General features: G+C 32.6%; 2 protein-coding genes across 7 annotated transcripts in view; one reads left to right on the top strand and one right to left on the bottom strand.

Moving 5' to 3' along the window:
• LOC114324222 (epsin-2) overlaps positions 1-13880 on the bottom strand; it is a 128726-nt gene extending 114846 nt beyond the window's left edge. Inside the window, exons 1-2 of one of the 6 annotated variants that reach the window (XM_050651860.1) lie at positions 13479-13880; positions 1909-1959 (exon numbers count right to left, since the gene is read on the bottom strand). The gene's annotated coding sequence lies outside the window, so the exon portion shown is untranslated. The remainder of the gene's footprint in view (positions 1-1908; positions 1960-13478) is intronic. The other 5 variants (XM_050651843.1, XM_050651865.1, XM_050651872.1 and 2 more) reach the window with 5 other exon arrangements.
• A 359-nt stretch (positions 13881-14239) lies between these two features.
• Positions 14240-21990, top strand: LOC126885357 (uncharacterized). The gene is made up of 2 exons (XM_050651917.1): positions 14240-14643; positions 21543-21990. Exons 1-2 carry the CDS (start codon positions 14322-14324, stop codon positions 21887-21889), a joined length of 669 nt encoding a protein of 222 aa, XP_050507874.1. The 5' UTR covers positions 14240-14321; the 3' UTR covers positions 21890-21990.
• The last annotated feature ends 453 nt before the right edge of the window (positions 21991-22443 follow it).

Genomic DNA, 22443 nt, shown 5'->3' with positions numbered 1-22443 from the left:
ATACAAAATCTGCTCGCTGTTTAAGACTGGAGTTGATTTAAGCACTTCTATTTCCCTTTTTAAACTAGCAACCTCTTCCTGAAGCTCCTGCACTCTTTTTATTACCATAGGGGCTGATTTAAAAGCCTCTCGGCAGTCAACACACAAATACATCAAGTTTCTTTTTTGGAGAACTACAGCTCTATTTTCTGAGGTAGTTAAACCTGAACAGGCTTCAGATGAGTGGAAGACAATTCTGCAACAGTCGCAGAATACCTGAGATTGATTACCATCAATCTCATTTTTGCACTTATTACAAACTGGCATTGTTAACCTCACTTTTTAATTTTTTGATATATCTTCAAGAGTTTCACCTATATGCAAATTTATTCTGATAAATTGCAAACACTAGATATTACTCACACAATATATGTTTAATAACTATTTAATATTGCATAAATATATGAAAATGCTGCAGATAAAAATGCTAACAACAATCTGTCATCATAACCTCAAAGCCCTGTATGTATCTTAAATAATTCATATTGTCAATTGAAATTGTCAAATTGACGTATATTTCATACCTTCTGTCATTGAAGCAGAAAAATTATATATTGCTCCACAATATTGATATGATATGCAATTATTATATAAAGGTAAATTTAATTAATTGTATTTTGCTTGCAGTACTGCATTTTAATAACTAATTTTATTTACTACATACAATTGTTTACGTTTGCATAACATAACCTGCATCTTATTTTTTCTTATTATTTTTTTTTGGACTATGGCCTTGACAATTATCCAGCAACCAGGACTAATATAATTGGCCAATATAATTAAAAGTGCGAATAAAAGTACAGAGCGTAGAAATAGAGGTCGCTTTGCCGAACTTGCACGGTCCCAATAGCATCAATGTTCCGAACTTTACGCGATTCCTCTTTAGGTGATAGTCAAACTTTGATTTTTTTGAATGGGAAAGTACATCATATATGACACCTCATTTAAAAGCTTTTGAAATACTGATTAAAAAAATGTATAATACTTGAGCAAAATTTCGGTCCAATATTTTTTAAATGCATTCATTTTTTTTAATTTTGAGAAAGCTAATAAGAATTTTTGAAAAATTTAAACACATACATTATCACCGAGGGCCTAAAGTCCCTAAAAACTTCTATAATGTTTATTTTAATAAGTTAAGTGGGTTAAAGCTAAGAGAAAATTTAGTATGATTTTTAATTTCAAATACAGTCGGAAAAATGAAAGAATACCCATGGACGAACATATAAAACAAGCTGTATTTTCCTGTCACCGTGTCACAAAGAAAGTTGTCCAGTGCAAGTAAATGTAACAATAATTATTACATGTACTTGCGCTGGCCAATTTTTTGTGTGACACGGTGACAGGAAAATACAGCGTGTTTTATATGTTCGTTCATGGGTATTCTTTCATTTTTCCGACTGTATATCATTCAAAACAAACTTTTTATTTATTCTAAAGGACTTTCGGTCCTCAATAATAATGTAATCTTTCATTCTGCGTTTAAATTTTTCAAAAATACCCATTAGTTTTCTCGGGGTTAGAAAAAAATTAATGCATTTAAAAAGCATTTGACCAAAATTTTGCCCTAGTATTATACTCACATTTTTGTAATCAGAATGTCAAAAGCTCTTAAATGAAGTGTCACATGATGTACTTTGCCATTAAAAAAATCAAAGTTATGAGTTATGACTGTCATATGAAGATTACTAACGTCAAGTTCGAAACATTGATGCTATAATATACTACGATTATTTTAAAAATCGACCTGTCCGAGCGTTTTGCTTATGTGCTAAAAATAAATGAGTTAATATGGGGGAGTAACACTTATTCAAGCGCACTGTATAATAAATACATACACAATAATAAACGTAATAAAATAAAACTTACTTTTGCGGCACTTTGGGCAGATATCGACGATTGTTAATTCCGACAAACCTTCTGCGAAAACATTAATAAAAGTTAGTTTTTAAAATTCATGCATTGGCGTGGCTGGTAATTATTTTCAGGTTGAGCTTTTCCACCGAACTATCATGCCGATTTCACAAGCGTTAAGGTCGCATATGAAAGGCTTCTAATGTGCCTACGTAATCTGAATAATCACAAATCAATATGGTAATGGGAATCTTAACAGGTAGAGATATTTTATGTTTATGTTATACTATAGTCTATTTTATTATGTTTCATTGTTTCCAGTGAAGATTATTATCTGATTTTGGAGCAATATCATTGTTTATATTGATTGAACAGTATGGATAGATATTGTACCATTATTATAAATTAAACAAAGTACACATATAGACCAGTAAGGATCTGTTTTTAGGTGGATGTGAGAGGTGGCATTCAGATTTTTGCGGATAAAGTTAGGTGATAACTTCGTTAATAATAATTGATTTATGCTCCTTCTCAAATATGCCCGGAACATTAATAAAAAAAATAAAATATTTAAAAATTTCAAAAAATTTCGATTTTTTTCTACTTTTTTTGCTTATAACTTTAAAACGATTCATTTTGGAACAAAGTCGTATAGGAATAAAACAAAGATAATTAAATTTTATATCAGATGCGATTGTTTAAAAATGTCTTAATTTATCACCCTTGCTGCAAAATAGCAATAAATATAAAATAACGGGGCAAAACAAGCCTGTCCTTATTCAATGATTTTCCATCACTTAGGTTACACTTGGAACCTTCCTAATTCGCTTAGAAAATTTTTGTAATGTGCTAAAATCGTACACCAAATTTCAATAAAATTGACTTTAGATTTTAAATAATAATTTTGCAATCTAAACTTTTTTTAAAAAATTGAAAATTTTTAAAATCTTGCGCAACAAAAACTAGAACACACAAAGATTTGTCAATTTTTTTACATTATAAAGAAGCACTCTACCTATCTAATGCACTTTACAGAATTAAAATCGGATTATTTAAGCAGTCTCAGTAATGTTTTAAAGTTATAAACAATGTTTTGGCTTATAAACAAATTAGTGCTGTGGCCAGGAGGGGGAGCTACGGGCTCCTTTATTTAGATGGACTTACCCAAGATTTTTATGTATTTTTTGACCCGTAGCACACGATTTTTTTTGGGTAACAGTTGATCCGGATGTCGATAAGATTGTTATAAACAAAGAACTTGAGGAATTACATAAAATCGATTTTTCGCAAAATAAAACATTTTTTGTATTTCTTGGGTAATTCTAAGCAAAAAATGTTCTTACAAGTTTTTTCGTAGGATGCATAGTTTTCGAGATAAACGCAGTGGAACTTTAAAAAAATCGAAAAATTGCAATTTTTGAACGCGAATAACTTTTGATTAAAAATAAAATAGCAATTCTGCTGACAGCATTTGAAAGTTTAAGTCAAATTATACCGGTTTTAATTATTTGCATTGCTAAAAATTAATTTTTTTATTATTAAACAAAGCTATTTGTTTATAAGCCAAAAAATTGTTTATAAGTTTAAAACATTTCTGAGGCCCCTTAAATAATCCGATTTTAATTCTGTTAAGTGTATTAGATAGGTAGAGCACCTCTTTATATGTAAAAAAATTAGCCAACTTCTAAATGGTCTACTTTTTGTTCAGAAAGATTTTAAAAAATTTGAACTTTTTTAAAAACATTTAGATTGCAAATTTATTATGCAAAATCTATTAGGTAGATTGTAATGAAATTTGGTACACGGTTTAAGTATGTTACAAAGAATTTCCTAAGCGGATTACTAAGGTCCTAAGTGCCACCAAAGTGGTTAAAACATTGAATAACAACAGGCGTATTTTGCCCCCTTATTTTGTATTTATTGCTATATTGCTAAATTCAATTATCTTTATTTTATTTCTCTACGACTTTGTTCCAAAACGAATCGTTTTAAAGTTATAAGCAAAGAAAGCAGAAAAAAATCGACGTTTTTCGAAATTTTTAAATATTTTAATTTTTTTATTAATGTTCCGGGCATATTTGAGAAGGAGCATAAGTCAATTATTATTACTGAAGGTATCACCTAACTTTATCTGCAAAAATCCGAATGCCACCTCTCACATCCAAAAATAGACGATTTTTCACAGATCCTTACTGGTCTAATACGCCAGTCAATGAGATCAAAAATAGGATGCATGGATTTCATTGCATGGATTTTAATGAAACATTGGGAATAGGCTTTACGCTTTACTTATCTCCTAATTCAAAGTCTACCCTATGCCGATATGCGCTTTTTAATTTTTAGGATGAAAACTACCGCCCATTACCAAAATTGAATAAAACTATACTACAATCACAGTAGTTAAAAATGCACTAGAAGTAAACAAACCAAGACACGTTTAATGTTACGAGGAGCACTCCCAAATCATAATTTACAATGTATATACTTACATTGTAAATCCCAAATCATGATTTACAAAGTTTATACATTGTAAATCATGATTCGGGAGTCCTTCTCGTAACATTCAAAATGTCTTGGTTTGTTTATTTCTATGTGAATCTTTATTGTGATTTTAGTATAGTTGTAACGTAAATTTAAGTACTTTTTAGGCTTTAGTAGTCTGTCTTTGTGTTCTATTCACATCTGCGAAACTTAAAATATAAACACAAACACTTGGATCTCCCACACACTAGGTCATTGGCCATGTGTTGGTGGTTGACCATACGTATATTAGAACAGTGCTTACATAGGCGCCGCACAAAGGACGGGTTTGTTACAGTCTCCCCCTTGCCATCGAACTCGTTAGAGGAGGGGCCAGCAAAAGATGCAGTTTTCTTCTTGGGACGTTCTCGTTTTAGTCTTGGCACTACAAGCATTGGAGCTTCAACGTCAGTGAGATTTGCATTTGTAAGCGCGGATACATGGAATACACCAAGGGTAGTAGGGGTGTCCACTCCACAAAGCTCATAATTCACAGGCGATACCAATCGCTTGAGCCTGAAGGGTCCATCTCTTTTCGGGTAGTATTTAGCTGTCTGACCTTTCGAGCTGTTACTAGGAGCGGTTGTTCTGGCCCATACTAAATCCCCTTTGAATCGAAGGGCTTCCTTCACATTTCTCGGAAGTAACCGTTCCGATATCAGGAACGGATCAACTTCCACGACGCGTTCACTTATTGATACTCAGATCGCAAGTCATGGTAGACATATAAAATGTTCGCTTCGCGGCTTGTATCAGGTTTGTTCCAACACAACGAGAAACCGTCCATGTAACGATCAGCGTCCTACGCACTACCATGGAACGTATTATTTCGTTCCCATGGAACCCATAGAACGTTAATTATCTAGTAACGTGTCGTAACATGACGGTTCCTCGTTATGTTGGAACAATCCTATCATATCGTTCATACGCGGTAACGGATACGCGTCACTAGTCACAGCGTTGAAACGTTGATGGTCTACGCAAAGTATCCTTTCATCTTTTTTCGTTACTATTACTAACGGCGCGGCCAACGCACTTTCGCATTCTTCGATTATGTCTTCCCCCAAGGGTCTATCCAACTTGGTCCCAAGCACTTCTCTCTTGGTAGGTGACACTCGGTATGGTGGCAGTGCATTTGGTGCGCTATTTCCCGTATTAATCCGATGCTCTGTATAGCCGGCAGGCTCTCCCCCATTCTGAAGGTATTCTTCCTACTATCTAAAAATTCGTTGAGTCGAGTTCGTTCATAATCTGCTAGCATATTTTCTTCAAACAGCAACTGCTGTCGTGTGTTTTCATTTCAAACCGCCATTCCTTGTTATAAAAATCTAGAGCTATATCTACGGAAGAGAAAGCTATCGAGGATGCTTCCTTATGGCTACACTCGAACCTGGTTTACCACAACCGTAACAACTTAACGGAGTGTTTAGGCTATTGCTCGGCGAATTCAAAATAGTTGCTCCGACGGTAGCACTAACCGTACGCGAAAATCGCAATTTCTTTCGAAGTCGTAGGTCAATCGGTGGATTGTCGATCACGTAATTTTCGATACTCATCCTCAGCATGACCGGGAACACGACAATAGCTACATCGCGGCCGTTTTTCGTACAATTTTCGATTGTGGGGGGCTTTGTCCTCCTTAGCACAATATTTCCAAACATATCTTCAACTTTCTGTGCTGCTGTAAGTAGCTCTGTAAAAGTGAAAACGGAATTTCGAGAAATCTTTTCTCGAATCCCCTTGTTCAATACCCCTTCAACCATGTCTAGCTGAACTTCTTCTGTAAGGCAGCCCGGTTCTAATTGCGCGAGAACGACCCTACATCGGCAAACTAAGACGTCCACTGTCGTTTTTCCTTCTTACTCCTCGGCAAATAGTTCGCGGTAGACACGATATGCCGGTTTTTTCGGACCGAACGTAATTCTTAATAAACGAACAAGTTTTTCTCATGTCGAAATGGTGTCTTTAACACCCTGGTACCATTTTGCAGCGAAAATCATCAGAAAGCATCTCGATTCGTAGTTTAAGAAGGCCTTCACTAAAGCATCAGCAATTTACCCATCTAAACCGCTATCATTTTATACTCTGCACACGCGTTTCTAGATTTACCTGTTATCAAAGAGGCTTTGTAAGAAGACTGAACTGAATGAAAACGTACGACTGGTCGGTAAATATATTTAAATATCCTACCAACGTACGCCTTTAGCGACCTCTGACGAAGAAAGATGAAGTGAGTGTATCTTAATGTGCTCGTTCAAAGCATCTAGTGAAGGTAATGCCAATTTTACATGAGTGCTTTTCACCAGCAGCTGTGATAATTGAGTAGTCGGTATACCGAGATCCCCTTCTCATCTGCTCAAAATTGAAAAAAAAAGTTGTTTGGTTTTTTTACAATAACTCCGTTCATTTTAAAGATATTGTATCCATTCAAAAACCTTTTTGTTGGAACTTTCAAGGACTATAAAACCACATTGATTCGTTCAAAATCTTTAGTTTTTAAAGGGCACAAGAAAGGTAGATAAGTAATACTCACGCTACCAACCTAACTTAAAGTAGTGATATCTCTGACAGTTTTTAATGAAAAACAAATAACTTAAAAAAAAAACTCTAAATTTTTATACTCAATCATTTTTTTCGTATTTCTTATCATTTTCTAGTTACATGGAGAAAAAGGAAGATTTTTAAGAAAATTTAAAAATGCTCTCTATACTTAATATGATCTTATTTTTTTCAAAAACGATGCCTTTTAGCCCAGTCCAACTTTTTAGATATAGAAATAACACTAGAATAAAAGGTATTGTAGAAGAAAAACGATGTATTTAAATTCCACTGGATACGGGGTTAAATATACTGCTCATTTTTTCTTAAAATATATGAGTGATCAATCTTATTTGCACCATATCTCGCTTAGTTTTAGTGTAATTGATATTTAACAGTGCTCATTTTAAAGGTTTTTTCAAGCACTATAAAAAGTATTTTCAGCATTATATCCATAAAATCGACCAATTTTTTGTTATTTCAAGTTGAATCCAGCTATTCGAACATGCACAACACAAATCTTTCGCGTACCATAGGTTAGGTACCTATCTCTCTTTGTATTGTAATTAGACGATTTATGGAAAAACGAATCTCTTTGTCTTTTCATATGCTAAAAAATTGTTTATTACAGTTTTTTCATTAGATCCATTGTTTTTAAGTATTCGCAAAAAAAACATTCAAAATGGAGTAGTTTTTCAATGAAAATGGCAAATTTGCCTCCACGAATAACTCAGAAAGTGTTAATTAAGTTTTCAAAAATAAATTAATAGATCAATTTTTGCTTCGAATTAAGTTCTCTAACAGTTTAATCCCAAGAAGTGGTGAGAACCACTTAAAAGATAAAAGCTTATTTTGGAATAGGGTAGACTTTGTTTCTTGAGCTATTCCCTAGTTACTGTGAAAATATCAAGTAAATTAATGTAGTAGGATGGAATTCGGAGCCAAATACCCTCATTGACTGCATGAACAGTGTGTTTCATGAAGAATATAACTTATGCTTTATTTAAATACTATAAAAAAAAATAAGCGAAATTAGGGAATAAAAACTCAACTGTCATTTGTCATTGAGCTTATACAGCCAATTTGGTTTACTATTTTTTTTGTTCCATTTTCGCTATTGTTTTTACTTTCAATATTTACTAAAATTAATTTCAATATGTGCTACAAACTTTGGGGATGATTCGGCATGAAAAAATAATGATAGTGTGCTTTATAAATGTATGTCCCTAAATGCTTCTTTTACGAGATACTTAAAGTGGGTTGAAATTATTCTTACACAGTTACTGTCTAGTAATTTTAGTGTTGCAACCAAGCACACTACTCATAGCCAATATTATTAATAGTAAACAGACATAAAAAACACAAAGCTCACGCCAGTCAATAATTATTTATTTACACCATAATAATATAATGTATTGATAACCAATGAGAAAATTATTTATTGTACAAAATAAAAACATTTTGAGGGAATAAATTCCACAAAATTGTATGAGTTTAGTATACACTCCCACTATTTCTAGGAAGGTGAGGTAGGAATTTTTGTGTTGTATGTTTCCTAGTCTGAATCTGTCATAAAATGAATTTCAGTTGAGCAAACTGGGTTTGTCTTACTATGTCTTGACCTATAAAACGTAATAACAGAAATCTACATTCCCAAAAAAACATCAATTTCAAAGGAGTGTGTACACCCTTATTTTATTGTAACATGTGACTATTAGTACCATGTAGCTAAATATTATTGCTTTATTTAGATATTTATTCATAACTAAAATATAATGAAATCTGAAAAGCGCAAATTATGCTTTGCACAAAGTGCCATTGGAAAAATAGTTAACTACAACACAATTAGAAGAACTAGCAATAAGAATAGGAGAGAGTACTGATGAGATATTTCAAAAACAGTTGTTAACTGAAGATGTTATTGGTAATGTCTGTAATGAACAGTGAAGTGCACTTACATATCTGGACTTCGGAGGTAAACTACACTGTCATTTCGAGCAACTGTGTTTAGCGTGTGTTAGCAACAAAGTTTAGAGCACTTAGGATGTTAATAAAAATCTGGTATATCCTATAATTGGTTGAAAGACAATATGGCCATATTTTAATGATAATATATAACCAATTTGTATAATCCAACTACTAAAATGAGTGGAAATAAGGAACATTCAAAACAACACCATGTAGACAAGTGTAATTTACCTCCAAGTTCCAGACATTGAACTTACATATTCTAATTAACAGAAATTTATTTAACAAATGAGGAAAAACAGATATGCTTGTCTCAGAACCAGATTGTATCAGAATAACTGCAAAATTGTTATGAAAGCCTATGACTTGATACGTAGAACCAAGCTATGGGAAGAAATAGAAGACATCAAAGTTGCACGAATATTAATAAAAGCACTAAAATCACTCTACAAGAATAACAAAATAGCTATCAAAACAGAAAGTAGAATATGCAGTCCATTTAACACAATAAAGGGATCACTACAGAGCTGCTCCAAATTTTTCTGTTCAAATATTCCTGTAAAAAACCCTGAGACCATGGAAAAGAAAGTACAAAGGAATGGGTATGCATACCAGTAAGAAATGAATACCTATATACTCAAGTTGTACTGAAGACCAAATCGTGATCCCACAAGACGAAGATGACCTCAGTTTTATGATGAGAAAACTGGAACAGAGAGATACAAAGAATGGGATGGAAATAAGCCTAAAGAGAAATGAATACTTAACAATGGAGAATAAAGAAATAAAACAGCTCGAAATAGACGAAGGTAAACAAATCAAAGGAACAGACAAATACAAGTATTTAATTTTCATAATATCACACAAAGGAACAAGACATAAAAAACAGACTAGGACAAACAAGAGATTGCATACGAAAGTTGAACCAGGTACTTACTGTGAAATAAGAACATCCATATAAAAACGAAAAGAAGATAACACCACGACAAGAAGTATCCTCACTTATGGGTGTGAAAATTGGATAATAAATAAGAAAACCAAAAACAAAATAAGAGCAAGACAGCGAAATTTCTAAGGAGAAGCTGTAGAGTAACAAGAAGAGATAGAATAAATAACATAGAGGTTAAAGAAAGAACGAGAATTAACTCAGATATAATAGACTACATAGAACCGAAGAGATTAACCTGGGACGGACTTGTCAGAAGAGCAGACCTGGAGCCTGTTTCATAAAAGTGACAATTCCTGTCGGACAAGTGCCAAACAAGACTTTTGACAAGTTTGTGTTTCATAAAATGACAAGAGTAGATTATCAGTGACAAGTCATAATTCTTGTTTTTAAAAGTTTGTTTTACAATTGGACGGCGTTATGCACAACTCGACCAAGCGCCAAAATATAGTTTTGAGATAAATGGCTTCAAAGTTTTTCGTTTCTTGGTTGCATAATGGTCGCTTAATGGTAAGTGGATTAATGTCGCTTGGTGGTTTAATTTTGTTTTTCTTAGTAACCGTTAACGTGACAATAACAGGGATTTTATCCAAGATAATTTTAGCTATGTGTCACCAGAATCCGCTGTTATCTAGATATTAAAGAAATGGCGCTTGGTCGAGTCATGCATAACGCCGTCCAATTGTAGATAGGTTTTTGTTTCATAAAAAATAAATCAATGAAAAATTGTCATTTTTTCCTAGAATTTATTAGTGTAAAGTGATAGGAACTTAATGTCCTGTCACAGTCGTATTTTCTCATAAAAAGTGTGGTTCAGCGACAGTGAGGATGAAGTCAACGTGTTAGTACGGCATCGACGATGAAGACGTGTATTTTGTCAAACAATAAATTTTAATTTTAATGCATTGATGGAGATGGAGTTCAATGAAAGATTTATGAATTCTATAAAAATGGAGGAAATAATAACAGAAATTGGTACCCGCTTAATGCATCCAACGAACAGAAATTGTGCCTTGTCTCCTTCGCAACAATTACAAATTGCCCTGCATTGGTTTGGAAATGGTGGACAATACCATGGAAACGGAGACATGCATGGCATATCCAAAGCCACTGTTTGCAGATGTGTAAAAGCTGTAGTGAATGCCATACATGATATATTATTTCCAAGGGTAGTATGTTTTCCTCAAAATATTATAAACATTGTTCATCGTTTCAACATAGTTGCCGGAATGCTAATGGTTGTAAGCTGCGTAGATGGAACCTTAGTAAAGATAGATGCACCCACACATCATGAAGAAGTCTTTGTTGATAGGAATGGAAATCACTCCATTAACATTATGGGAATTTGTGGCCTTGACTACATGTTTTATTATGTTAACTCCAACTGGCCCGGAAGTGTCCATGATTCAAAAGTTCTTCGAAATTCTCAAATATTTCAACAGTTTGAACAAGGTACTTATTAATGTCGAAAAAATCTGTGCATATGAAATAAATTCCCATTAACTATTTTTAGGATGGAGACCAATTCCTGGGGCTATCATTTTTCTATCAAACCCATTATTTGCATCAAGAATTATTAAATGCTGTGTTACTCTCTGCAATATTTCTAGAAGTTTTGACGATGAAAACTGGCTAAAAAATTTCGAAGTTAGAAATGATAACCATATTGTCCAACCATACAATGGACCAATATTTAATAAAGGCTGATTAATCCAAATTATAAATCTTTTTCGATAAAATTTTCAAAGAAATATTATGAGATTAATCCAATAATTATTTCAATAAAAAGTTAAGACTATAGAGATACTAAACTTTATTTAAACTGTCAAATGTATAAAAAACATAACTAAAATTCTTCTTCGCTTGAATATTTTTCAACAAGAGGCACATTTTTTTTTATAAAACTTTTGTGTTATCTGGATTTTTCAAGTCCATGTTCTTTTTCCAGAGCCAAAATTTTCAGTGCGGTTTTATGGAATTATTTATTAGGTACGTATTTATTTCTAAATACGTAACCTGCAAATAATTTTTTAAATTAGAAAAATGTCTTGGTAATATTTAATTTTTTTACCTGTAGCTTTAATTTTTTCCCTTAAATCTTCTAAAGTACTCTTGTTAACGTCTTTTTTACTTAAACTCTTTCTATTTCCTTTGTTGGACATGATTACCGTGGATGAGGATGAAGCTAATACATTATTTATTACAGTTGGTTTCGGAATATTGGCAGTTGAAGCTCCATTATTAAAAAGATTTTCGTTTCGCTCCGGGCTATTGGTGGACACATTATTAAAAAAGTTTGGAATTGTTTCCATATCTGCCGCTGTTTCTTCAATTCCATTCAAAACCGGTGAATCTTTTCGCAAAATCTCGTACACTAACAGATCTATCTCTGTTTTTTGGCAATCGCGCCTCCTCCTGTGCCTGTTTTTCTGGCATTGTCCAGCTCCACTGCACGCTTCCGTAAATTTTGCCAAAGTACATCACGGCAATAGGTATGTTGCTTGGTTTCATTGATGATATCCATTGCAAGTGCTATTTTTCTTACTTCACCCCAATGTTCACTTTTCAATGTCTTTGTTAAAGTGGGACTAAATTTTCCAAATAAAATATCTTTCTTCGCTTTAATCGCACGCAAGAATTCTACCTTTCCTAATTCGCGAGACATGAAGTTTTGATATAGTTTTGACGTTTTGAAGTGAGTTTGAAGTTAAATAATTATTACACTTGTCGAAAACAAATGTCAAAAATATTTTTTGACTAGTGTCAACAATTATTGTATGAAACAAATTTTTTAAATACTTCTCAGCCAACCCTTGACACTTGTAAACTTGTAACTTGTAAACATGTCATTTTTATGAAACATGCCCCAGATGGATATACAGAATAACAGAATGGAGCCTGATAGGGAGAAAGAAGAAAGGCAGACCCTGAAGATCTTTTAGAGATGAAGTGGAAGTGGGCGAAGCAATGAAAAGAAGAAATCTGCAGGAACGGGACTGGAGAGAATAGTTGAGTGAAGAAAAACGGTGAAAACTATGGAAATCCTTAGTATATAATATATATTATATTAAAAAAAATCATAAGAGGTTATTAAAGATAGGATAACCATTTAATTTGTGAATACATACTTAGATATTTATTTTTTTATTAAAAATTTTATGGCGAACTCTATCACCAACAAAATTAATTGTGTTTAAGTTAAAAATAATTTGTACAAACACCAGATTAAGGCGATGTAATTAACATTGACATACCTATTTGTTTAATAAATAGTAAACATATCACATCATGTGATCAAAAATTATATTAAGGGTATCTTTATGATTTATTCTATATTATTTTTATATTCTCGATTATTTGCCACTAGAAAAATTTGATTTTGTGATTATTCAGATATCATGTATGTTATGCATTAATGTAAATAGTACAAAAGGAGCCTGAGATTAATAAAATAAATCCAACTTTATCTTGTCAAAGCAAAAAAGGGCACAAAAGTGTACATTTGCTCATATTAACAATGAATAGGAAGCTCAAAATGTATGTATTTTCATGCAAAACATCATAAATTAGGCATTTGGCCAATCTGTAAATATATGGAATATGATCCACTTACCTACTGATACCTTTGAATATAATGTTCCTTCATGAACACTTTCAATCACCTGGTCACTTTTGCTAAGATTTATCAGTACGATACAAATATATTACGAAAATTTTAATTATCTTAATAAAACCTATCACAGTAAATTACGGGTCAGAAATATCTGTGATGACACTACACTTTTTGTTATTTTCTCTACACACACAACATTCAATATGGCGGAAACATCACTTTGAAGTATAAATGACATCAGAACTACTCTTAACCATAATTTGTGTCTCCAATTTAATGAAATATTATTGATAAAAATCTTAATAGAGGTGCAGAATCTATTAAATCATTCACAGAGACAATTCCACATTTAAATTCATTACTTATCTTCCTTTTCATTTACTATTTAATGTTCCTGGTTCGTGTATTTATTTTGTATTTTTAGAACAATAATTTGACAATGTTAATAAGAGATGGTTATTGGTATTTGTGTGTGAGAAAAAGAAATGCAACTACTCATCTTTAGTTGTTTTATTTTGTTTGTCTATTTTTGGTGCAACAAAGTAATTAGCCTTCTACAAATGAACTATTCAGTTATCTATAGTCATCATCAGACTGAAAGTTTTTTTACCAATTTATTAATCTAAATCAATGTATAAATTATTTTAAATTTAATTGTAGGACTCACTTTAAAGGAAATATTCTTTTACAATTTCGATTTGCTGAAAAAATGCATAAAAATGTGGAACAAAATAGTAGTTCAAATGTCACATTCTGAATAATCACGGCATACATTAACCTTTTCAACGGATTGTCAAAAATATCATTATTAAGTAATTTCAAGAATAAAAAGAAATGTAAAAAATGTCTGTGCGTTATTTAACAAAAGCAATTAGGTCGATTAGTTGTAATCTAGGAAGAGGCAATTTTTACACTCCCTTATGCCGTCACAATTTAACTACTTTCGCCCCAGGTATCAATTCCAGTGGAACCATTGGTGTTGGAGAAAAGCCTAAGAAAAAGAAAACGGTGGAAATACCTAGTATAACTTTAATACAAGGCAACCACTTGTCAGTTACTACTTTGGAGGAAGCACAAAAATTATCGAAGAGAAGAGATTTAAAACTTGTAAAGATAGTTGATCTGGATACTAAAACACAAAGACCTATATACAAATTAATGACAGGTATTTTTATTATTTTGCCATTGTCTATTATTTTTGTATTTACAATAATTATTTGGGCAATGCTAGTAAAACAGTTTGTTTGTTAGTTAACACCTTAGCTACATTTAGAGATACAGTAGAACCCCGTAAGTCCGAACCCTGCGAATCCGAACTTTCGGCAAATTCAAACCAACGGAAAGTGAAAAAAATTTAAAAATTCAAGACAAAAACTTAAAAACATGTTTATTATACAGAGTAAAGCCAGAAAATTGGACAATGTAGGATTACTAGGACTTTGACATTTAAAATTTCTTAAAAATAAATATTATACTTTAATATATTCGCGGTGTGCAAGTACTTGGAAGGGAAACGAGAAACGACTGTGCACGAGTCGCGGAGAAATATTGCAACTATCTTAAATGTTGCTTTGTTTTCAAACTATTGAATGGAAATATATCATGTTCAGAAATTCTTTCACAAATCAAATTTGCTGTTCCACAGAGAATGCTTCGACAAAATAACTTATTTTTTATTGGCTTTCATGCAACAAATTATGGTAGACACTCATTCATGAATCGATCCCTAGAGTTTATGAATAGAGAAGATAGATTGGATGTGTTTAATAACTCTTTTCAGTCATTTAAGAGAACTCTTTTGGAAATATGTTAATATTATATTGCTATTACATATGTGCCAGTTTATTAGTGATAACTTATGTACCTAATGGATTTATTATTTAAATACCTTTTTGTTCATTCTGTATGTGATATATTTGTACCTATATGTATCTTTTAAGCTTTTTTTAATAGGATGCTATTTAGATTAGTTTTGATATAGCCTTTAATCAAAAATGTACTATTATTTTTTTTTGTAATGGGGGTTTCCCGTCTAATAATAATAATAAATAAAAAAAATAATTCATATTGTCAATCGAAATTGTCAAATTGACGTATATTTCATACCTTCTGTCATTGAAGCAGAAAAATTATATATTGCTCCACAATATTGATATGATATGCAATTATTATATAAAGGTAAATTTAATTAATTGTATTTTGCTTGCAGTACTGCATTTTAATAACTAATTTTATTTACTACATACAATTGTTTATGTTTTAATAACATAACCTGCATCTTATTTTTTCTTCTTATTATTTTTTTGGACTATGGCCTTGACAATTATCCAGAAACCAGGACTAATATATTTGGCCAATATAATTAAAAGTGCGAATAAAAGTACAGAGCGTAGAAATACAGGTCGCTTTGCCGAACTTGCACGGCCCCAATAGGTTTATAAAGTGTTGATAAAGGTTAAACACAAACTTACTTTGGTTCTCTCGTAGTCAACTTGAGTCAGTCAAAAATATTGTCCACACTCTTTTGAGAATGTTTGGCTACTCAAAATCACAATGAAAGCTTTGAACTACTAGTTAAGGCTAACTTTCGGATAATCCGAACTTTTCGGAATCCGAACAGGCTGTCCCCCCAATTAGTTCGGATTTGCGGGGTTCTACTGTACATATTTATAAACTTACATTTAGTGTGGTAGGAGGCATATATTATGTTCTGTATACCCCATTTGCCACCATGCATTACAACAAAGTTGAGGTTCCAAAACTGTTTTCTTGTCACCAGTTTTCCAAACGACCACTTCATGAGCAGATTTTGAACTGTGAATTATTTTCTATAGAGAATACATTCAGGCACGTAGCCAAGGGAGGGGTCCATGGGGTCCGGACCCCTTCCAAAACTGTCTCGGCTTTAGTACCAAGGCAGCAAGTTTATACCCATAGTATTAGGTATCATTTTTTTGAAAAAGTGAACGAAATTATTATTATTTTTTACTAGGATTATTTCAGTTTTTATTCAGTGTACGGATCAACTTATATCCAATTTAAAAATCAGATTTACCAAAAACGAAAGTATTCTATCAGCATCTCAAATCTTTTACCTTTTGCTTTTTATAGAAGACCAGGTGTACTCTTTTCTATGGAATCCTATATTTTGGTAGTAGTCACTAACATTGTCAGGGACGCTAAAATGATATTAAAGATACAATGGTGAAATTAGGTATTAAAAACAACTTACTAGAGTTAGATTGTCATCATATATGTAGATGTTATATCTTACCCTAGTTTAAATGCCTAATTTTTTTACAATTGTAGTTTTAATATCATTTTATCGTCCCTGATGATTTTAGTGACTACAAACAAAATATAGGATTAATAATAATAATATTAGAGTTTATTTGTAGCAACCTAGTACATAATAAATAAACCCAGTTTCTCACCATAGGCGTAACCAGGGGGTGGTTTTGGGGGTTATAACCCCCCGCCCCCCATTGGGATGGACATTGAGCTCTATACGCTTAACACCATACCTCTCACAGACCTTCCTGTAGTTGTAACCCCCCCCCTTAGGATCATCCTGGTTACGCCTATGTTTCTCACTGAAGTTGTTAGTCACATGGACTACAACTTGTGCGTGAGGGTTGAATTTAGATTATAAAACAACATGAATTTATCTTAAAGTTTACAAAAAGGAATCGAATATAGTCTTGTTCATTCTTGTTCGCTCATCTGTCTTTAAATTTGGGCTCCTCTTCTCACTTATTCAGTAAACGTTAATTTTGTTTATCGGACCTACAAAAATCTCTAATACAATTCAACAAAGGATTGCGAAAACTTCCGATGGGATTCTTCTGGCGGGACTTCATTTTCTATGAGAATTTTCATGATATTTTGAAGGTGTTTTATCCATTTTCACCATAATTTATACAATTTAAATATTTAGAAGTGACATTTGAAATAAATCATTTTTGACATTCCGTTCTACATTCCGACTCCGTACATTCTATCTTGCACTTAGTAAAAGTAATTTGAAAATTTTTTTAATATTTAAAATATTTTTTCTACAACCGTGTTAAAAATGCAATTTTTAGCACTCCATACGAGCGTTAAAAATGCTACTTTAAGGCACTAGTGCTTTAAAAATTTTAAGGCACTGCAGTTCGTATTGACCGTGTAGGCAATTTTGATGTAATGTCAAAAAAATATAAAAATGGAATTTCAGTCAAGTTCAAGTTAAAGTTTTTGTAGATATTGTCCTGTAATTACGTTTGTAGAAAAAATATTGTATGATATGCATGTTAAAAAGTACATTTTTAAGGCACTCATGTGAATTGCGGAACTCGCTATCGCTTATTCTGCAAACTTTCACATGCGTGCCTTAAACGTGTACTTTTAACACTTATATCATAATTAACTATTAAATTTAAAAATATTTGTCCGCAGATTGCTCGTTTACACTGTACACAAAAGTTTGTCGTCATTCTTCTTAGATGGCTAGGGCATAAGTAGCATACTGCCCGTTTTCTCTTGATAGGATTATTCGGTTGAGAAACTGATTGTATAGTTAGAATTTCGTTTATGTCCTGTCGAATATTGCACCGTAAGTTTGATATATTTAATCTTTTGCGCATCTAGGACTCAGCAAGACTTTTGCCCAAATCAAACATAAACTGAGAGTGGAAAACTATTTGTTTTGTGCGAATTATGGCAGTATGTCACATACGATTAATAGTACTTATGTTTATCATTCCTTAAAAAACACACAGTATCCATGGTAATGTTACGGCTACCATGGACCGATTTTGTCAATTCCTTCATATAAAAATTTGTAAGAGGTAATCTTCCGGTATCGAAGTTTTTGCCAAGATAGGGACTGGCATCGATCATGTATTTGGAGAATGAATCGCAAAGCATAGCAATCTTTATGCCTGCGCATAGACGACTTATGTTACTGTCGTTAACACTAAGGCTCAGGCTCCACGGGCGACAAATTTACGCTAGCAGTAGCCGTAAAACGAACTTAAGGTTCCACGGAACGGAATAGGAATAGCCGAACTGAATCGACTACGCACAAGTCCTGTAGTCGGTTCAGTTCGGCTATTCCTATTCCTCCGTTCCGCGGAACCTTAAGTTCGTTTTACGGCTACTGCTAGCGTAAATTTGTTGCCCGTGGAGCCTTAGCCTAAAGCGTCGTAATATTTACGACAGGATACCTAATTCACATATTTCCGCACAAAATTTAACTGACGTTTACCAACGTTTACCTATTAAAGAACTGTGGAACCCAAGTTCTTGGGATTTTGCGTTGCTGAAAAATTTCGCAAAAAATAATTCTTCATCGTATATTTTATGAGTGTATTAGTATTCTAGGGTTAAAATAGTTTTTTTCAAATTTTGCATATGGATCTAAAATTTATTCTGAATATTTCTTTTCAATACCTTACCGTCTAATCTAACAAAAAATTTGAGTTGTGTTTGGACCCCCCTCAAGCACATTTCCTGGCTATGTGCCTGAATACATTACATATATTCAATATTTATTCATTCGATAAGCGTTACAATCCCTAGGGATTATAGCTAAGGCGATGACATTCAAAATTCTATTCTTGGTTGAGGTGGATTATTCCTCTATGTCATTTATAGCTTGCTGTGTGTCTTTATTGCTGTTGTGACTCTTTTCCATTTCTTCTGCGTCATCCATCTATCTTCTAGAATTCTAGACCTTTCTCTAAACCTGGACTATAGTTGTGTCCAATTAGTTATCGATTCTAAGAGAAGAGATTTTATGTATTTAACTATTTTTCCCCCTTTAATTCTTTGTTCTCTTACTTAGAGCCTTGCTTCTCAACAGATTTTTAATCATAATCATTCCATGTTTTCGACTTTCAGAATTGTTTCCTCTGTTATCTCTTTTCCGTTTTTCCCAATTGTTACTCCCAAGTAGCTAAAGGTAGATACAGTTTTAAATTTATGGTTCTGTGTTCTCTGTATCGTCATGTATTTTGTTTTCTGCTGGTTTATCTCTAGTCCTATTATCTTTGCTTCCTTATCTAATTTTTAAATTTTTTCTTGATCTTTGCTATGAATGTCATCATAAGAAGTGTCATCTTTGCTATGATGACTAGATCATCCTGCAATGTCGTAATTCTAATACTGTAATAGCACTTTCTATTACTTGAAGTTGATCTCTAATTTATTATCATTATAATCATTATAATGATTTTGTTTATAAAGTTTGTTCTCCTTTATATTGCTTCCAATAACAGCTTAAACAGTGTCATGGCAATAGAGTCACCTCGTTTCACACCTTTGTTTACTTTGAACTTCTTAGATGTTCCTTTGAAACGGATCTTTACTGTAGTGATTTTTAGACTAACTCTATATGTCTTAATTTTTTTGGGATTCCAAGATGTTCTAGCTCTTCCATCAATTTCTCTGTTGGCTTCTTTCGATATTTGAATTCTTTGCTCAACTGTATGTATGGAATTAATTGTTGTTCTCCATGGTCTGGTATTTTCCTAATATTTGTTTAGCGCATTATCTAAATCTCATGTTTAGTATGTTTGCTAGAATTTTTATATGTGGTGTTTATTGGGGCTACTGCTCTGTAATTCTCACATTCCTCCCGATCTCCTTTTTTTATGTATACAGTATGACACCTCTGTTCCAATCATCTGATAGTGTGTTTTGTGTGGTCCATATTTGTTGTATTGACTTTTTTATTTCTTTGTGAAATTCTCTTCCTCCATATTTATTCATTCCATTGCTATTTCACTTCTCCTGTTTTTCTGTTTCAGAGGTTTTTAATTTCATTTTGTCTTCTGTGGGAGTTTCTGTGTCTTTGTTATCATGTACTATTGGTCTTACTTCTTCATCACAGTGAGTTTCCCTGTAGCGAATAGCACTCTTTCATAGAAATCTTCCAATATTCTGCTGATCTGTTTATCTTCAAATACGGTTTCTCCTTTTTTTTAGTCCTCTTGTTTTAATGCTGAACATGTTTTTTGTTGCTCTGAGTTTTTTTGTAACATTGTTTTATTCTATGATTTTTTTCTGTCTTTTTCAATATCGTCCTGCTTTACATTTTAACCAGTCATTTTTCTTCTTTTTATTTGTTGCATTGGCTTTGTTTCTCACTATTTTGTATTCTTCCCTGTTTTGTTCTAACGGGTTGTTGATCCATGTCATTCTGGTTTAGTTTTAGTGTTCTCTCTGTTTTGCAGTCTTGATCATACCAGTCTTTTTTATTTTTAAAATGAGTGAAAATAATTTTCATTTCATGATTCCCCGTTAGAGGACAGTCTAACCACACTCCGCTGCAAATATTTTTATATATGCAGTTATTGTTCATTTTGTTTTGATTAAATTCAGTCTTCTTGTATAGCCTCTTTGACAACAGATAGATCTAGAAACACCAGGTGTCAGGGGATGGCAAGAGACTCGAATTGAATCAAAACGAAACGAATATTTTGCTTTTTTTTATTTTTGTTGTTTTTCTTTTCTGTTACTTCATTTGTTGTTTCATTTACTTTGCTGTTTAATTCTTGCCATCTTTCGTTTTTATGTTTATGGGTTGACTCTGACTCATAGTCATAAGGTTGAATATATTGTGAGTCATCTGTTGTTCCAATTTTTCTCTTATTTCAGTCTCTTCCAATGCTTCTACAACCCTGTTTTTAAACCAGGAGGAGTAAACTAAAAAGACAGATTCACCAATAATGTCTCTAAGAAAAATCACCAAATACATCTTTTTTAGTTGATCATATCAGCCTTCTATGGTAATCCATAAATATCATATTATACTAATATGTCGCTAGAGAGTTCTAAAAACAACTGTTTTTATATAAAAGCAGAGTAAAAATTAAAGGAATAACATAGAACACACAAAGAATTGCTGATATTACTTAATTGACCTATTGTATGACAATAGTGTCAAAATTTCATAAATATAAATAGTGTCAAAGCAGTGGAGTAAAAACTTACAACGAGTTTCTTTTAGCTAGATTATACTATCCAGCATAATACAATCCAAAAATTGTAGGCAAAAACTGTAATATCGTTTCATTTTAGGTGCAGAATATCATGCTGAAGACATAAAACAGCGCTTACAGAAAAAAGAAGAGAAGCAGGGAGCTATTAAAGGTGAAAAAGTTTTAATTCTGAATCATAAAATCTTTGAGCAGGACTTGCAGACCCAAATAAAGAAAATCGGTAAATGGATAAACAAAATGTACGAAGTTAGAGTTGTGATCAATGGAGACAGTAGTAACATGGAAAAAGCTGAGTTTCTTTATAGTGCTATAGAGAAATCTTTGGAGAAAGACGTAAGGATTGTGCAGAAGAGGCAGAAAGGATCTGATATTAAGTTTCAGATATTACCTCCTAAAAAAAATAAAGAAGATTCTAAGGGTTTGTGACTAGAGAGGGTTAAAATAATATGTATAGTTATTTTTATTCTTATTGTTAAATATTATGTCTATTTTACATATTTTAAAAATAAAAGGAAATAAGTTTTGTATGGATTTTGTTATTATTTTATGTATTTTCTTTGTGATAAATAGTACTAGTATATATTATACATCACATTATGTACTTAATAAGTACTGATACCCCAGGAAAATAATCATTTAAAAATCGAAAAATTACTGGAAAATCTGGGAAGTCAATAGAAAGAGCGTGCCATCTCGTAGGTATCGAAATTTTTACTGATTCATGGTTTCTTATTAACATTTAAGTCAGGGCCGCGCCAAGGCTTTCAAGCGCCCTGGGGCAAGTAATTTTAGGCGTCCCTTTCCTCCTTCCTTTGTAAGTAGTTTTTTGTAGCTTAGTGAATCGTTATACGGTATACCTACAAACTATTTTTTATGTGTTAGGAAAGTATCATCATCATCATAATCTAACCGTTATCGTCCACTGCTGAACATAGGCTTCCATTAAGTTTCTCCATGTCTCCCAATCTTGAGCTACCATC

This window comes from Diabrotica virgifera, chromosome 1, assembly GCF_917563875.1.
Source record: "Diabrotica virgifera virgifera chromosome 1, PGI_DIABVI_V3a".
NCBI classification, from domain to species: Eukaryota; Metazoa; Arthropoda; class Insecta; order Coleoptera; family Chrysomelidae; genus Diabrotica; species Diabrotica virgifera.
This window is presented reverse-complemented; position numbering and strand designations above follow the sequence as displayed.